Source organism: Capricornis sumatraensis, chromosome 8 (genome assembly GCF_032405125.1).
Source record: "Capricornis sumatraensis isolate serow.1 chromosome 8, serow.2, whole genome shotgun sequence".
In the NCBI taxonomy this organism is placed as follows: domain Eukaryota; kingdom Metazoa; phylum Chordata; class Mammalia; order Artiodactyla; family Bovidae; genus Capricornis; species Capricornis sumatraensis.
Window position 1 is genome coordinate 86,200,212 of NC_091076.1, and position 18,403 is coordinate 86,218,614.

Here is an 18,403-nt window from a genome sequence, read left to right on the forward strand (position 1 = left end):
TGCAGGCACCAGAGGTTTTTAAGAAAATATTTATGTTCGTTGATTCGATAGTTATTGTAGGGCACATGGGTAATTTAACAAATAAATCCTTACAAAGAGAACTCACAGATTTTGATGTGCACTCACTACCAAGCTTTTTGAACTGCTATTAAAAAAAAAAAAAAAAGAGGCCACTATCTACTCCCCTGTCACTTGAATTGTACTGAAGGGCCCAATTCCAGTACTACTCTGCACATCAGTTTCAGGTGGAGTACCATGCTGAGAATTAAAGTTTGTATTGGGGGACAAATGAAAGTGTAACCTCAAGCGGAGTTCCAGTTCACTATAAGGTCAATGTAAGCATGCAGTCAGTTTATATTCAAACCATCTGGTGTGCACTGTGTACTGTGTGAATGTCTGTAACATAATAAACAGATATGAGTTTTTCATAAAACAGTAGCAAGAAGAAAGGGCATCCCTGGTGGCTCAGTGGTAAAGAATCCTGACTGCCAATGCAGGAGATGCATCCCCTGGAGTAGGAATGGCAACCCACTCCAGTATTCTTGCCTGGAAAATTCCATGGACAGGGAGTCTGGCTGGCTACAGTTCATGGGGTTGCTGAGTGACTGAGCACGCAGGCACAGCAAGAAAAGTGCTTGCTGCGCAAACCCTGGTCTGCCCCAAGAGAGGGAAATGAAAACTCCATGCCTAAATTTGTCATTTCCTATTTTATCTCTTGTGTTCAGGCCTTCCTCCTCCCCACCCCAGGGTTACTCCTTAATCCTTCCAACCCCATCTGCAAGCTTCCATCCTGTGCCACATTGGAAGATCTTGCCCAGGAACCTGGGCTCAGCAAAACAATACTCTTCTTTTTCTCCTGCTGTGTAGTAAAGCAGCACCAGCCCAGGCTCTGAGCCTCATTAGATTGATTAGCCAGAGAGTCAGGAAGAATGCTGTTTATACTTGGACCACTTCTCTCCCTAGCTCCTGATATTAAAGACTGGGATAACTTGAAAGCCTCTTTGGTGTTCTTTTCTTTTTTCCTTACATGGCCTTCACGAAGTGTAATTAATTATGATTTAAAAGCAGTAACCAAAAAAATAAAATAAAAGCAGTAATGAATCACAGTTTATAGACTCTGAGCACAGTATAAATATTTTTCCTGAAAGCCGAATTAGAAGAAATCTCTAAAATGTAAGACAACAGCAATTGAAATAAATAATCGAACTGAATGGTCCCAAGCAGTGTCAAAAGAAAGAATCGTGTATTCTATTTCTGCAATAATGGGCATATAATAGTGGGATGGTTTTCGGCCCATTTCCCCACCCTGCTAGGCAAGAGTTGATTCAGGTGAGGAAAAAGAGCCACACAAACTGGGGAAAAAACAAAACCAATTATTACTATTATTTTTGTCTGTTTTCTTAAACCAATTATTTTTGATGCGTGGTAAACAGCCTGCTCCAGAGGATTAGGCTTTCCTGGCTCTCAAATACGCATTCTTCCCTTCCCTCGTTTCTGTCCTCCTCTCTGGAAGCTGCCGGGTGGGGAGGTCTAAAAATAGTTGGTGAATCACGGCAGATAATATTGTGCAGCAGTTACATAAACAGCCAGCCCTCGCGCGCGCGGAGGGTAGGAACGGAAAATATCTGGGTCAGGGTTGTCACTCTGAATAGGTTCCCCCAGAGCCGGCCTGTGGGAGGCGCGGCCGGGAGGAGGTTTAGGCCCGCGGGCCGGGAGCAGCAGGGGAGCAGCGGGCGTGCCAAGAAGGGGGGACGGAGGCCCCTGGCTCGGCACGGGCTGCAGCGCGAGCGGGGCAGCTGTACCCCGCGCGGTCTCTCCATGGCGGGGAGTGGTCCGCGGCGGCGGCGGCGCTGACCGGCCGGGGCTGGGCGGGCGTGCCCTAGCGGGGGCCTGGGGCCAAAGAAAGATGAGCGCTCTCCTCGAGCAGAAGGAGCAGCAGGAGAGGCTGCGGGAGGCCGCGGCCTTGGGGGACATTCGGGAGGTGCAGAAACTGGTGGAGAGCGGGGTGGATGTGAACTCCCAAAATGAGGTCAACGGCTGGTAAGTGGGGAGCGGGGGAGGCCTAGGGTCAGAGCATCCAGCCCGGGACGCGACCTCGGCCTAGCGCAGCCCCGGAAGCCCGCTAAGGCGTGGCCCGGCACCCAGAGCCAACGAGGTTGTGCGCTCTGGAGGCTAGCACTGGCCCCCCTGCCTCGGAGAGTCTGCGGCGAGTCATGCCCAAATCCCGGCCCACGTGGTCCTGCGCCGGCAGCGCCCACCCGAACGCTGGCGCCCCGTGCCCCGCCGACCCCACCCCCACCCCCACCCCCATAACGTGTACCAAAAGGTGCTGATTACTCTCACGCTCATTTGGAGCTCAGCCAAGTTCGAGTTCGGAATTACTCTGAAGAACACATCTTTGCAGAGCAAGAAGCATAAACAGTTGAGCAAACGTGGATCTTATAAACTAGCACGATTTCTTTTCCCAAGACTAGGGAAAATAAATCACTTGCATTGCTATTCTGCTTTTCTGTTGCCTTACTGCAGCAGTTGTTTGCTGCTACCTACAGCTGCCTGTGGCAGGACGACTCATTCATTAATCCTACATAATGTTTTGCTTTGTTTTCTTAAGACAGTTTGAAATATGAGACTTTATCCAAGACTTCAGATGCCTGCCAGTGATTGAGTCCTTCCCAACTAAATAAGGAGTCACATTTTAAGAAGTGCTGGTGGTCAATTTTTTTGTATTAAGTTACTGAATGTGGTGTTGTTCCTCTCTCTTCACATTTAAATTTTTTTATTTGATCCAAGTAATGCTAATCAGGCTATTTGCTGAGAATTAAAGTGAGTTTGCAAATGTTTTATTTTTTAAAGTGGAATCATACAGTTTAAAACTAAAGGGGACATTGGAGATAGGTTCAATCCCAGAGATTAACCTGCCCTAGGTCACACAACTATTAATAGCCAGGACCAGAATCAGTTTCCTTACTTCCTCACAAGTTCATCTGCCAACTTACCCCAAAGAAAACAGCCTGGGTAACTGTTCAGAAAGCCAGGAAACAGTAGAAACTGCATTTTTGTTTTATTTTGTTTAAGTGTTTACAAACTAGCTTGCTTTTCTGTGTGTTCTTTTCTGTGTGTGTGATTTCTAGCATTTCTGTGTGGTTCACAAGCTGTGAATCATTGTTTTGGCACTGGGAGGCAGTGTTGTGTAGAACAAGCCTGGACTTCAGTGCTGGCTCTTCTCCATTCCTGCTTAGCAATATGACCTTGCCAGAGTCACTTCATTTTCTAGTTATTTCAGAAGAGTTGTGAGCATTTAAGGAAATGCAGCATAATATAAATAGGTAACATTTCCTGAGCTTGCTCTGTAATGCAAACAAGGTTCCAAATGTATTATTTATGTGTATCATCTCATTCACAGCGGCTCAGGGACAGAGCTATTATCCTCTTGTTTTACAGATAGGAAAACTGAATAAGTAGTTTCCCTAAGAATTTACAGTAACTAATGGAGCTGGGAATGAAACCCAGCATCTGCCTCCAAACCATGCTTTCTTTTTTTTTTTAATTGAAGAAGAATTGCTTTACAATATTGTGTTGGTTTCTGCCATACATCAACATGAATCGGCCATAGATATACATATGTCCCCTCCGTCTTGACCCTCCTTCCCACCTCACACAATTTTCTTTTTTTCTGACCACACCTCGGGGCATGTGGGATCTTAATTTCTGACCAGGAATTGAACCCGTGCCCTCTGCAGTGGTCATGAGGAGTCTTAGAAACCATACTTTCTTAACCACATAGTAAGTGCTCAGAAAAATATAAGATTGTTGAACTATGAAGAGGCTCTCATAGATTTAATTGGGGGAAGATATCTAATAGGACTTCTACATGTCCAGGGTTGAGTTCTTGGTCTCCCTCATATCCCTAACTGTCCCCAGCCTGCTTGAGTCCTCATCTGAGCATCTGAGCTGCACTGGCTGGCCAGAATCTTTGGTGCACTCCTTTCCTTCTGTCTTTCTCTCACAACCCACATCCAGTCAAGCTGCTAATCCTGCCAGCTTCACTAGCAGTGATGTAGTTAGAATCTGACCGCTTCTCACTAGCTCTGCCACTACACGTCTTGTGCAAAGCCACCATCTGTCACCTGGATTAATGCAGTAGCCTCCTCATTAGTCCTACCCTATGTCTTTTCTCAGCACAGCAGCCAGAGGAATCCTGACTTAAAACACAGATCATTTAATTCTGCTTACAACCCTTTAATGGCTCCAATCTCAAATGGAGGAAAAGCCCACGGGGTCCTACAGTTCAAATCCTTGTCCCTCAGCCCACACTCTTATTTCTAAGCCTCATCTCTCGATTAACCCCCTTGCTCTCTTCGTTCCTTCCCCTGGCTTTCTTGCTTTTGCTGAAAACACCATGCACAGGACTTCTCTGGTGGTGCAGTGGTTGAAAATCTGCCTGCCAGTGCAGGGGACAATCCCTGGTCTGGGAGGATCCCACATGCTGTTGGGGCAGCTAAGCCTGTGCACCGCAACTACTGAGCCCGAGCTCTAGAGCCCGTGAGCCCCAACCACCGAAGCCAGAGCATTCTAGAGTGAGTGCCCTGCAACAAGAAAAGCCACCAAAATGAGAAGCCCACATACCACAACTCGAGAGTGGCCCCTGCTCGCTGCAACTAGAGAGAGCCCATGTGAAGCAACCAAGACCCAGCGCAGCCAAAAATAAATAAACAAAACACCAGGCGCAATGTTCATTCAAGGCCCTTGTGTTTTCTCTTCCCTTCATTTAAATGCTTTTTCTCCCTCACCTCCTTCAGGTCTTAGATGTCCCCTGAATGAGTCTTTCCTGGGTCCTTAACTTAAAGTTGTGCCATGCCCCTCCACTATCTCTGGCATTCCCTAATCCCTTTCCTTACTTTACTGTCCTTATAACGCAGTTGCTGTGTATACCATACTGTTTGTTTTACTTATTTGCTGACTGCCTCGATTTCCTCGTCCGAAAAGTAGGAGAATTCTTTTTGCTTGTTTGTTTTTAAATTAATTTATTTTTGGCTTTGTTGAGTCTTCTATTGCTGCACATGGGCTTTCTCTAGTTGCAGCAAGCAGGGGCTACTCTCGGTTGCCATGCAAGGCCTTCTCATTGCCATGGCTTCTCTTGTTTCAGGGCAGGGGCTCTAGAGCATGCTGGCTTCAGTATTTGCGGCACTCAAGCTCAGTAGTTGGAGCTTTCAGGCTCTAGAGCACACACTCAGAGGTTGCCGCGCACCAGCTTGGATGCCCTGTAAAATGTGGAATCTTCCTGAACCAGGGATCGAGCCATATTCCCTGCATTGGCAGGTGGATTCCCAACCACTAGATCACTGGAGAGTGTTGATGATAGTACTTAACTTGGGTTGTTTAGAGGACTAAATGAATTAATACACGTAAAGCTTTTAGAACAATGTCCAGTATGTAAAGTACTATATCTGTGTTAACTTTTTTTTTCTTATTTATTTTTGGCTGCACGGGGTTTTTGTTGCTTTATTTTTTGTTGGGATGTGAGGGCTTCTCATTGCAGTGGCTTCTCTTGCTGCAGAGACCGGGCTTAAGGGTGCATGGGTTTCAGTAGTTGTGGCTTTTAGGCTCTAGAGCATGGGCTCAGTAGTTGTGGCTCACAGACTTAGTTGCTCCAAGGCATGTGGAATCCTCCCAGACCAGGGACCAAACCCTAGTACCCCACATTGGCAGGAGGATTCTTATTCACTGCACCACCAGAGAAGTTCTGGGTTTTTTTTTTTTCTTTCTTTTTTCTAATTAAGCAGTGTGCCAGGTAATCAGATATAAAGGTTACCCTCAGAAAACATAGTCAGTAGCACAGAAAAGCAGAATGGTTACTGCTTTTAATTTTTAGTTGCCCAGTAACCACAATTTCTGCACAATTGAAATTTATGCCTCTGGTCTGAAATGCTTACCAGCACTGATAGGATGTCCGTATTTCAGATTTCTGGTCTGAAATATCAGTACTTCCCAGCGTTGATAGGATATTCTGACTGCAGATTTAAAGCTTAAAGAGTTGAAGTTCAGAGATTGAGCTCCCACATCAGTTGTAATTCAGGTGTCATGCATACCCCTTGGCTTTAAGAAACAAGTACAATGGCTCATGAAGAAGTTGAAAATACTGCCTGGCTATAGTGCCTGTGAATTATGGCTGTCTGGAGCCACCCAGATCTGGACAATAAATGATCACTCAGGGTACAGGGCTGTGGGGGATGTGCTGTGTTGACTTAGCCCCACTTTACGTGGTGATACTTTAGCAGTTGGTTTGTCCAAAAATGTCTCAGATCCACTGGCAGAATATTACTTCCTTCACTCTCAGGTTTGTTGTGAACAAGTGATTTACTATTTACATGTGAGCACTTTATTTCCAAAACAGAACATATTTTTCTCATCATGTTCTATTCATTTTTGAATGCTTATCATTATAATTATTCATTTTTCAAGTGTTCAGGACAGCCATTTACAAACACACTCTCAGTACAGTTTGCCCAGAATCAAGAATATACAGGATCCTTCTACTCTAAGCAGTGTCCACCTTGTCCTTGGTTCACTTATTCAGCAAATATCAATTAAGCACCTGTATATTCAAGCAGATACTTCCTTATCTTCATGGTGCTTATATTTTAGAAGTCCATATCAAGACTCTTTTATTTTCTCCAAACTGGAATTCTTTTTATGATGAAGTACATTTTAAAGGCACCTGGATAATCTGGTTCTTTTTTTTGATAATCTGATTCTAATGAATAATAGTTTCAAATATCACTCTGAAACATCAGTGGAGTTTGCTCCTAGCCAGCCAGACAAACTGGCTTTCTGTAAGTCATAAATCTTGAGGTACCCAAGGCAAATCTGCTTTTTCCTGGAACCAAATGTACTCTCTAGAGAGTTACACTTCTCAAGTGGGTGACCTAATCCCCACTATTGAACATATGTTCTATCCTTTGCCATATTTATATTCATCTAAAAGCTCTGAAGATACTTATCTCAGTTCAATTAGAGAGTTGGTGAATGAGGACATTTCAAAACAGAGGGAGAAAAAGTATTTTCCTTCCATGGGGATGAATTTAGTAGCTCTGTTAAGATGGAATTTTGCTAATCCTATTTCTGTGCAGTGTTAAAATAATAGCTCTTTTAGAGGGTGCATAATTCCTTCCTAAGTATACAATAGTAAGCAATTAGTTTTACTTAAATGAATCAATACTTCAGAAGATGTGTATTTTAAAAGTATGTGTGTGATGCCTTATATTTAAGCAAATGAGAATATGTTTGTAGCCTTCTGGAGAGAACTAGAGAATTGAACTTTTAAAAATGGAAATCCTTTTGTGTATGTGTGAAGGAAAGAAAAGTAGAAAGCAAAAGAGTAACTGAGATTCAGACAGGAATCTGCTGTAGTAATAATTTTAGTGGCAGAGCAAGCTGCAGATGAGAGATGGTTAGTAGCCTGACAATATTTCATCTTCAAGTGACATTTGATGCACATGAAGCAAGTTTTGGTACTCTCTGAAAAGGAATATGGCCATGTAAAAGTATATTTTAAAGAGACCGGGAAAATATGAGGGACACTGAGCAGTATCTTTAGAGTTATCTAGCCAGCCAGGCAGCCAGCCTTCTGGAAGCCGTTGTAATAAAGCCTCTGGGATAAATTAGCTCTTTCCAAGGATCAGAAATGAAATTTTAAAATAAATTTTAAGCATATTAAATATTTTGATCATCTGCTTTCTGAAAAGTTAAAATTACCAGTCTGATTTTCTAGCTCTAGCTGAACTCTAACAGGCTTGCGTATATTTATTTACTGATGTGTAGAGCTTGAAATCCCAGATCACCCCTCCACTTTTTCAGTCTCTGTTTTTTCTTTTGTGGGTAGGACCTGTTTGCATTGGGCGTGTAAGCGCAATCATGGTCAGGTGGTCTCTTACTTACTAAAATCAGGAGCTGACAAAGAGATCCTTACCACAAAGGGAGAAATGCCCGTCCAGTTAACATCAAGAAGAGAAATTAGGAAGATTATGGGAGGTAAGTCTTTTTGAGGTTGATTTTGTCAAACTGAGACTTATGGTATCAGTGTATATATTCTTTAAAAAGAGGTTTTTTTTTGTAATTGGAGGATAATTGCTTTAAGATGTTTTATTGGTTTGTGCCAACAACAATGTGAATCAGTCATAATTATATATATATATATATGTATCTAACTATATATGTATATCCCCTGTATATATTCTTGATGCTAAATAGCCAATCTGTCTCTAGAAACAAGATAATCTTACTGTGCCAAGATAATTATTCCATGCTGTTTATGGAAAGGCAGACATTATAAAGTTTTGGGTTTTTTAATCTGTAAACTTTAAGGAGATAGAAATGGTAACAAAAAGCCTGCAGTAAACACTGACCAAGATATTTGTTATATACCAAAGGACACCAGCTTTCACAGGAGACTTGCTAATTTCCTTTGTGTGAAATCTTTTTTTAAAAAAAAAAGTTTGTTTGTTTTTTTGATGTGGCTCACTTTTAAAGTCTTTATTGACTTTGTTACAGTATTGTTTCTGTTTTATGTTTTGGTTTTTTGGCTAAGAGGCATGTGGGATCTTAGCTCCCTGACCAGGGATCAAACCTGCACCCCTTGTGTTGGGAGGCGCAGTCTTAACCACTGAACCACGAGCATAAAGTCCCTTTATTTGCTCATTTTTAAAGGACTATGTAAGTGTTCTGTGTTTTCGTCTTTTTAAGTGGAAGATGATGATGGTGACCGCGATGACCACCCCCAGCTGAAGAAGGAGTCAGAACTGCCGTTTGTTCCCAACTATTTGGCCAACCCAGCCTTCCCTTTTATCTATACACCTGCATCAGAGGATTCGGCCCAGCTACAGAATGGGGGCCCCTCCACACCTCCTGCGTCACCCCCTGGAGATGGCTCTCCTCCGTTGCTGCCCCCTGGGGAACCTCCCCTGCTTGGGCCCTTTCCACGGGACCACACCTCTTTGGCACTGGTTCAGAACGGGGATGTGTCTGCCCCCTCTGCCATACTTAGAACACCAGAAAGCACAAAACCGGGTCCTGTTTGTCAGCCACCAGTGAGTCAGACTCGATCCCTGTTCTCTGCTGTCCCGTCCAAGCCACCAATGTCTCTGGAGCCTCAAAATGGGACATACGCAGGACCAGCGCCAGCATTCCAGCCATTTTTCTTCACTGGAGCATTTCCATTTAATATGCAAGGTAACCTCTCATCAGCAAGTAGCCTCTGAAAAGGGCAGAGTTGTCTAGGGGTCTAGTTCTTTACTTCCTGTTTTTTTGAGGAGTGGGGATAGGACTGACCCCTTTTGAGTCTTGTTCAGTTGCTAAGTCGTGTTCTGCTCTTTGCAGCCCCATGGACTGCAGGGCTTCCATGTCCTTCACCATCTCTTGGAGTTTGCTCAAAGTCATAACCAACTGAATTTGGTGATACCGTCCAGCCATCTCATCCTCTGTCACCCCCTTCACCTGCCCTCAGTCTTTCCCAGCATCAGGGTCTTTTCCAGTGAGTCAGCTTTTTCACAGCAGATGGCCAAAGCATTGGAGCTTCAGCTTCAGCATCCGTCCTTCCAGTGAATATTCAGGACTGATTTCCTTTAGGGTTTACTGGATTGATCTCCTTGCTATCCCAGGGACTCTCAAGAATCTTCTCCAGCACAATTCCAAAGTATCAATTCTTTGGTGCTCAGCCTTCTTTAGGGTCCAACTCTCAGATCCACACATGACTACTGGAAAAGTGATGTCTGTGCTTTTTAATAAGCTGTCTAGGTTGGTCATAGCTTGTCTTCCAAGGAGCAAGCATCTTTTAATTTCATGGCTGCAGTCACTGTCTGCAGTGATTTTGAAGCCCAAGAAAATAAAATTTGCCAGTTTCCTTTCTTCCCCATCTATTCGCCATGAAGTGATGGGACTGGATGCCATGATCTTTGTTTCTTGAATGTTGAGTTTTGTTTTTTTTTCTTTTTTAAAAAAAGTATTTGGCTGTTCTGGGTCTTAGTTGTGGCATGCAGGGTCTTTAGTTTTGGCATGTGGGATCAAGTCTCCTGACCAGGGATCAAATCCAGGCCCCCTGCACTGGGAGTTTGTAGTCCTAGCCAGTGGACCACCATGGAAGTCCTGAATGTTGAGTTTTTGTTTTTTGTTTTTTTTTAATATTGAGTTTTAAGCAAGCTTTTTAACTCTCCTCTTTCACCTTCATCAAGAGCCTCTTTAGTTCCTCTTCACTTTCTGCTATTAGCGTGGTATCATCTGCATATCTGAGGTTATTGATGTTTCTCCTGGCAATCTTGATTCCAGCTTGTGAGTCATCCAGCCCAGCATTTTGCATGATGCACTCTATGTATACGTTAAATAAGCAGGGTGACAGTATAGAGCCTTGACGTACTCCTTTCCCAGTTTGGAACCAATCCACTGTTCCATGACCAGTTCTGTTGCTTCATCCTGCCTACGGGTTTCTCAGGAGGCAGGTAAGGCGGTCTCCTATTCCATCTCTTTCAGAATTTTCCGCAGTTTATTGTGATCCACGCAGTCAAAGGCTTTAGTGTAGTCAATGAAGCAGAAGTAGATGTTTTTCTGGAATTCTCTTGCTTTTCCTGTGATCCAGTAGATGTTAGCAATTTGATCTCTGGTTCCTCTGCCTTTTCTAAATCCAGCTTGTACATCTGGAAGTTCTCGGTTCACGTGCTGTTGAAGTCTGTCTTGAAGGATTCTGAGTATTACCTTGCTAGCATGTGAAATAAGCACAATTGTACAGTAGTTTGAACATTCTTTGGCATTGCCATTCTTTGGGATTGGAATAAAAACTGACCTTTTCCAGTCCTGTGGCCACTGCTGAGTTTTCAGGATTTGAAATAGCTCAGCTGGAATTCCGTCACCTTCCCTAGCTTTGTTCATAGTAATGCTCCTAAGCCTCACTTGACTTCACATTCCAGGATGTCTGGCTCTAGGTGAGTGACCACACCATTGTGGTTATCCAGGTCATTAAGACCTTTTTTCTACAGTTCTTCTGTGTATTTTTGCCACCTCTTCTTAATCTCTTCTGCCTCTGTTAGGTCCTTACTGTTTCTGTCCTTTATTGTGCCCATCTTTGTATGAAATGTTCCCTTGGTATCTCTGATTTTCTTAAGGAGATTTGTAATCTTTCCCATTCTATTGTTTTCTTCTATTCCTTTGCATTATTCACTTAAGAAGGCTTTCTTATCGCTCCTTGTTATTCTTTGGAACTCTGCATTCAGTTGGGTATATCTTTCTCTTTCTCCTTTGCTTTTCACTTCCCTTTTTTTAATCAGCTATTTGTAAGGCCTCCTCAGACAACCACTTTGCCTTCTTGTGTTTCTTTTTCTTTGGGATGGTTTTGGTCACTGCCTCCTGTACAGTGTTACCAACCTCCACCCATAGTTCTTCAGGCACTCTTTCAGATCTAATCCCTTGAATCTGTTTGTCACTTCCACTGTGTATAAGAGATTTGAGTTAGGTCACACCTGAATGCAGAGAAGGCAATGGCACCCCACTCCAGTACTCTTGCCTGGAAAATCCCATGACAGAGGAGCCTGGTAGGCTGCAGTCCATGGGGTCTCTAAGAATCAGACACGACATGAGTGACTTCACTTTCTCTTTTCACTTTCATGCATTGGAGAAGGAAATGGCAACCCACTCCAGTGTTCTTGCCTGGAGAATCCTGGGGATGGGGGAGCCTGGTGGGCTGCTGTCTATGGGGTCGCATGGAATTGGACACGACTGAAGCAACTTAGCAGCAGCAGCAGCAGCAGGGCTGCAATTTTGAGTATAATTACAACCTTACAGAAAAGTTGTAAAACTAGTAAGAGGAACTCTCTTCAATGAGATTTACAAATTATTTTTTGCCCCTTTACCCAGAACTATTTACGCGTTTTTTTTCCTAAGATCAAGGATGTGTGCTCAGTTGAGTCTGACGCTTTGTGACCCTAGGAACTGAGCCCACCAGACTCCTCTGTCCATGGGATTTTTCAGGCAAGAATACTGGAGTGGGTTGCCATTTCCTACTCCAGGGAATCTTCTCGACCCAGGGATCAAACCTGCGTCTCCTGCATCGGCAGGCAGATTCTTTACCAATGAGCCTCTTGGGAAGCCCCAAGAACAAAGATAGTCTCTTACATGATCACAGTACAGCAATCAGATTTAGAAAATATAACCTTGATGTAGTACTGCTCTTTAACCCACTGTTTGTCTTTAAATTTCATGCAGTGTCTTGCAGTGTCTTTTGTAGCTGTTTTTACTCCCTCCACTCCTGCCTGCTGTGTTTGTATTGGGCTGCCATGTTAGAGTAGTCTCCTTTAATCTGGAGCATTTCCTCAACCTTTAACTATCTTTCTGGCCTTCAGATTTTTGAAGAGTCCAGGCCAGTTCTGTTGTAGAGTATGTTTGCATTTTTTTTCTCTGCTCTAATGAGCAGTGAAAGTGAAGTCACTCAGTCATGTCCGACTCTTTGCGACCCCGTGGACTGTAGCCCACCAGGCTTCTCCGTCCATGGGATTCTCCAGGCAAGAACACTGGAGTGGGGTGCCATTTCCTTCTCCAGGGGATCTTCCCAACCCAGGGATTGAACCTGGGTCTCCTGCATTGGAGGCAGAGGCTTTACCCTCTGCGCCACCGGGGAAGCCCTGATGAGCAGTTCAGTTCAGTCGCTCAGTCTTGCCGACTCTTTGTGACCCCATGAATCGCAGCACGCCAGGGAAGGGCTTTCCCTTCTCCGCCATTTACAGCAGTAGATAATGCATAGATTATTATTTATTGGATGATAACTCATTAGTATCCTTATTTTGATGTTCAAATTATGCCAGACTGATCCAGAGGGAGCCCCTTTGGAGCTTGTGTCTCTTGGACATCGTCATTATTCTTAACTCATTTCCTTACTTTGTGGTGCAGCAGGATGTTCCAGGCTCCCTAGTGCAGCTTCCCTGCCCCCAGCCTTGGAATCTGGCATTCCTCCAAGGAGCCCTGGTTTTTCTTGGTGCAGAATGGTATTCAGAAATCAGAATGTGAACACTAGATGTGCTCATTGCTACTAGTGTATCATTTCTTCTAAGCTCATTCAGAGGACAGTTAGAGAAGAAAGAAAAAAGCAAGCAAACAATAAAGAACAATTAAATAATGAAAGATTCACCGGGAAGATTTATTTATAAACTAAACATTTATGTTTAGTAATATAACTTACTAGTAACATAACTAGTTATGTTAACATAATAACGTAACTTCAGAGCATTCTGAGTTCTCATTTAATTGTTACAACAGACTTGTAAAAAGAGCATTATTTTGTACATTTTATTTTTATTTACTTTTTTTAGCTGTGCCACATGACTTGCGGGATCTTAGTTCCCCAACCAAGGGTTGGCCCTAGGCCTTGGCAGTGAGAGCAACGAGTCCTAACTACTGGGCCACCATAGAATTTCCATTAGTACATTTTAGAAATGGATGAAGTTAGACACAAAGAGACAGGTAATTCGTCCAGAGTCACACATCTAGTACAGGATAGATGAGGGATATACCCATTCATACCACAGTCATTCAAGGTCCAAAAGGTCACAAAAAAAGAGTTGAAAGCAGCTCCCACAATTTATGACAAAAGCAACAAACTCTCCCTTGATATTTTAGATGAAAAGTAGAAAATGAACATATACTTCCTGGATATCAAGCTTCATGCTAGCCTGAGAGGATTAGTGAAGTTAAAAGGCAAGCAAACAAACACACACATTTACTTTTTTCTATATTGCTATATCTATTTATAATTTAAAGTATTAAGTTTATGTTAATACCTCCAGTTCTGGTCAGACACCACAGGGTATGGTCTAGTCTTACCTTTCTTTTTCCATATAAGTAACTGCCTTCTTTCTGTTTTTGAGAACCTGTTACTCTAGGGGCTGATAACTGTGGCCCAGGGATGCCATATAAAGAGCAACCAGAACTACCAAAAGCACACATGTACTTAGCTTCAGCCTGCTTTGCAGCCAGGCTCAGAATTTAGGGGCAGACTGTTTAGATCCCAGACCCAAGAATAATGGTCTCTGTTTACTCCCAAAGCCAAGATTCTTCCCTTATTAAAGTAAGGCATTTAAATCATAGGTAGACTTCATTTTTATTAGTAGCTTATCTTTTTGCTCCTGTACTGTGTTTATTGCGAGGATTTTCACATCTCATAAATATCTTTAGATCCACAGTTGTTATATCTTTGTAGAGTAACTCTTGTACCATATCTTTCCCATGCTGCCTTTTCTCTTCTCTTCCCCATACCCTGCTTATGTGTAGTTTGATACCCAAACCCATTCTCAAGCCTTTACCTGCTTAGCTCCAGTAGCAGAAGTAAATTATCCTTCTGTACAGTTGGGATGGTTGTCCACTATTTCTTTCTGCTGCATAAAGTAAAAGTTCATTTACTTTATGAACCACAGTGTTAGATATAGGAGGACAATGCAGGCACCTGCACCAGCAGAGCCAGAATTGAGCCTGAGCAAACTGCACTGATTGTGCTTGGTTTTCTTGTTGGGTGGCATAGGTCTTCAGCACAGGGCATGATTAACAGTAACCATCTTCTGGAAAAGATTTTAAATTGCATCAGCTACCTATGCCAGAATGATTCATTAATGCTTCTTCCCCTTTTCCCTAGAGCTGGTACTCAAGGTGAGGATTCAGAACCCATCTCTTAGAGAAAATGATTTCATTGAAATTGAACTGGACCGACAGGAGCTCACCTACCAAGAGCTGCTCAGAGTGAGTTGCTGTGAGCTGGGTGTTAATCCTGATCAAGTTGAGAAGATCAGAAAGTTACCCAATACTCTGGTAAGAAAGGTAAGAAAGGTCTGTTACGTGGTTGATTTTTCCATTTGGAAAATATGTACTTTCCTCTTGGGGTATGTGAGTCATAGTTAAAGAAATGAGAAAAGAATAGAAAAAAAGTAAAGGGTGGTCTTCCATTGAGCTTTCTTTCCTCTATTGGGCCTATGGAGATACTAGCATTTATAAAAGTTGTCGGATACCAGAGAGAATGTTCTGAATTACCATTCACATGTACCTATTTTTAGTTGTTTCTCTGTAGTGATCTGTAAGGATTACCTTAGTATACCATCAGATGTGCCTTGTGCTTTATAACATAAGAACCAGGCTTAATTACAGGGCGCATCCATATAGGCACATGTGTGACCCTCCCAACATCCCTGGGTTCCCTGAATGTCAGGCTTCTGGCTTCTCAGGGCACCTGAGGAGAACACCCCTGCACTACGCCTCATGGTGTGCTCATCTTGGAGCAGCAGCTGCTACTGAGGGCTTCTACATTTTAACCCAGTTTGTGCTCCTGGGGATTTTCCTGCACTATCACTGGTTTCAACACAGAACACCAGAACCATTGAGACAAGTGGCTCCTCTTAATCTATTTAACCTATTTTTGTTTCAGGACAAAGATGTTGCTCGACTCCAAGATTTTCAAGAGCTGGAACTGGTTTTAATGATAAGTGAAAATAATTTTCTGTTCAGAAACGCTGCATCCTCACTGACTGAAAGGCCTTGCTACAATAGGAGAGCTTCGAAACTGACTTACTAATGCAGCAGGAGCTTTTACTACTGAGTATTGTGACAGTGTGCATCACCTCTGGGCCAAGGACAAGCCATTGATCTAAATGCCTTGGATGCCCAAGGAGGGCCCCGATGCCACTTCGTACTATACACTAACATCATTCTGCCAAGGTAGGAAGCCCCTGACCCCCAAGCAGCGGTGCCACTCTTCCAAGCCTCTTGGTGCACAACAAACCTATTGCTTGAAGCTGTGAACAGCTGAGAAGTGGCCTGGAGAGGCAGAAGCCGACGGTTCTAGACTAGTGTGTTTTCTGTGTATGTGAGAGGGTTGTCTAGGGGGAGGCTGGGAGAGAGCAGAGCTTGCTCCCGGCCTGTTGACAGCGCAGCTGAGGGGCCCGGATGTGCTTCCCCGGGTGTTGCGTGCTCACGACTCTCCCGGAATGTGAGCTGACTAGAGAGGATAACGGGAAAGCGCAGGTGCTGGACACAGGAATTTTGGTGTGACTTGTGGCTGTGAGGTTTCACATAGCATATTTATAAATGTTACTCAGGTTAAAAGCATTTAAGAATACAGTTACCTAATGTAAATACGCTGTTAACCAAAAGAGCCTCCCCTCCCCCCACCTTTTCCATCGTACACACTCATGACTTCCGTCTCTAGCCGTTGCTTGTAGTCATCTCTGCCTTCACTCCCCATTGTGGTCGCTAGAGGGCTCTCTGGCGCTTTGTAAAAGAGCAACCGCTATTTTTCATTTTTTAAACTGAAGCAATTCTGTCTTCGCGTTTCTGTTTAATTTCACTGAAAGAGACGAGCACAGACATTGCTGGTCCATGTTCTCCACTTTCATTTTCCACTAGAAATGAAAAGCAATTTTCCGGACAGAATCTGTTGCTATTTTAAAGGTTATTGTGGGAAACTGAACTAAAGGAGTTAGCATCTTTATTTTTGTATCAAAGATAAAGATTATTTTGAAATTATTAAGATTTTTACACAACTCTGAAATCTGTTGCTTTTGTAAACAAGTTGTTTAATCTTAGGGATCCCCCCACAACCATCACTAACCTACTTAACAAAGTCAATGTGAATCTACCAGGCTGTGTTCTGGAAACAAACACCTGATTAAACTCTTGAGCATGGCGTAAGAATTTTTGTAAAAAATGCATTTAAGGGTTCTTTTCCTTCCCTTCACCGTCATTAATGTTAAAAGGAAAAGCCACTGTCTTGTTGAACTAAATAGCTTAACTTTAGAAATAAGAATGAGCACACTTAGACAAACAGGAGAGCAGGGTTTTGAAGCCAGCTGTTGAAGAGCATCCCTGCTGTCTTAAGAAGCTTTCTCCCCACAGTGCCTATAGTTTCCAAAGAAACTCAACTTCCTAACTGGGTTAATTTTATTGGAACACTACGATCGAGAGAGAAGGTGCAGAAGATGTCAGTGGAAGAGTGTTGTGCTAAGATAATGGCCTCCTGCTGCTGCCTAAACGCTGAGCTGAGGTTGAGGTGTTTTCAAGGCCAGCTTTGTGACGGGGAGTCACTGTTCAGTGACTTAATTGTAACACACTAATTACTGATGGTGAGTTACCCACTTTGTGCAGTGTTTGTCTAGCAGAGTAAAGGTTACTTATTACTCCCTTTCTCTGAAATACTTTAAAGAAGAAACTTCCTTTGTGTTTCAACCAGGCAGAAGCTAGAAATACTAACCTTTTTTTCCCCTCTACCTTTGAAAAAAGTTACAATTTACTGATACAATTAAGGCTAGTTTTATCTTGGAACAAATAAATTCAGTATTAATTCATGTGTCTAAATCACTGGGGTTAGTACTCTTCTAGCCATCCAGATCAGTTAGAGATTCTCAGAAGCAGTGGAGGTCCCTGGCTGGGAGGTGGCCTACAGAGGAGTAGCTCCAGGGCATTTCCTGGGCTTAGAAAGGGAGGCTGAGGAAGTCACAAGTGAGAGACGGGCCCTGCACTGCATCTTTTTATACAGTCCTCTGTGGTCAACTGACTCTGAGTATGGCAGTGGAGTTAGACTGCACGGTTGCTGGTAGGTGAGTTTAAAGTCTTAATCTATGCATTCAGAGAAATATTTTTATATGTTTTGTGTAATTTATAACAAGGATTTTTTTTTTTAGCTTTGTTAATTGTGAATTTGCCCCGCCTCCTCTACTGCATATTTAAAGCATGTGTTCACACTGTGTGTAAATATTCACTTTGTGCACTGCTGACTGTTCAAGCATAGTAAGTATTATTAAAATTAAAATAATATTAACTGACTAAGCCCCTACTCTTTAACTTTGTCCTCCTAAACAGCTCTGTACTTCTAATCATAGGGGGTTCAAATTGTTGAACAGTTTCAGGGATAAAACCCTCTGGAGGAAGAACAGAAGGAACTGGTCCCCACCTGAGCCTCCTCCATCCTACTGCCGTGGTGGCGCTTAGTGGCACCAGAGACAGATATTTTGTGCGGTGTCTTTCCTCTTAAGTTCACAGCAGTCAGCTTCATTTCCCCAGAGTAGCTGAGCCCGCTAGATGGAGGCCATCCTCTATTAACCACATTTTTTGATTATCCTGTTTACTTTATACAACTGAGTCTCTCCTTTGGGCTGCCAGCACCTGTCAGGGTCTCAGTGAGCTCAGAGGCAAACTTCCAAGATAGGAAAGGAAGTACAGCCTTTCAGATCTTTAGCTGAGAATGATGCCGAATGAATCTGCATTTCTGTTGGTTTGGGGCAGCTAGAGCCTCACAAAGCATACGTCATGCCAAATTGGCCTGATAAATCAGGAAGCATAGCAAAGACCTTTTCTTAGCTCCAAGGAGAAGCAGAATAATTTGGGCCTT

At 43.2% G+C, this 18,403-nt stretch overlaps 1 protein-coding gene across 1 annotated transcript; it reads left to right on the forward strand.

Moving 5' to 3' along the window:
* The first annotated feature begins 1,816 nt into the window (after positions 1 to 1,816).
* ANKRD40 (ankyrin repeat domain 40) lies at positions 1,817 to 17,721 on the forward strand. Its single transcript, XM_068976946.1, has 5 exons — positions 1,817 to 2,040; positions 7,883 to 8,031; positions 8,743 to 9,228; positions 14,663 to 14,844; positions 15,446 to 17,721. Exons 1-5 carry the CDS (start codon positions 1,907 to 1,909, stop codon positions 15,590 to 15,592), a joined length of 1,098 nt encoding a protein of 365 aa, XP_068833047.1. The 5' UTR covers positions 1,817 to 1,906; the 3' UTR covers positions 15,593 to 17,721.
* Positions 17,722 to 18,403: the final 682 nt, after the last annotated feature.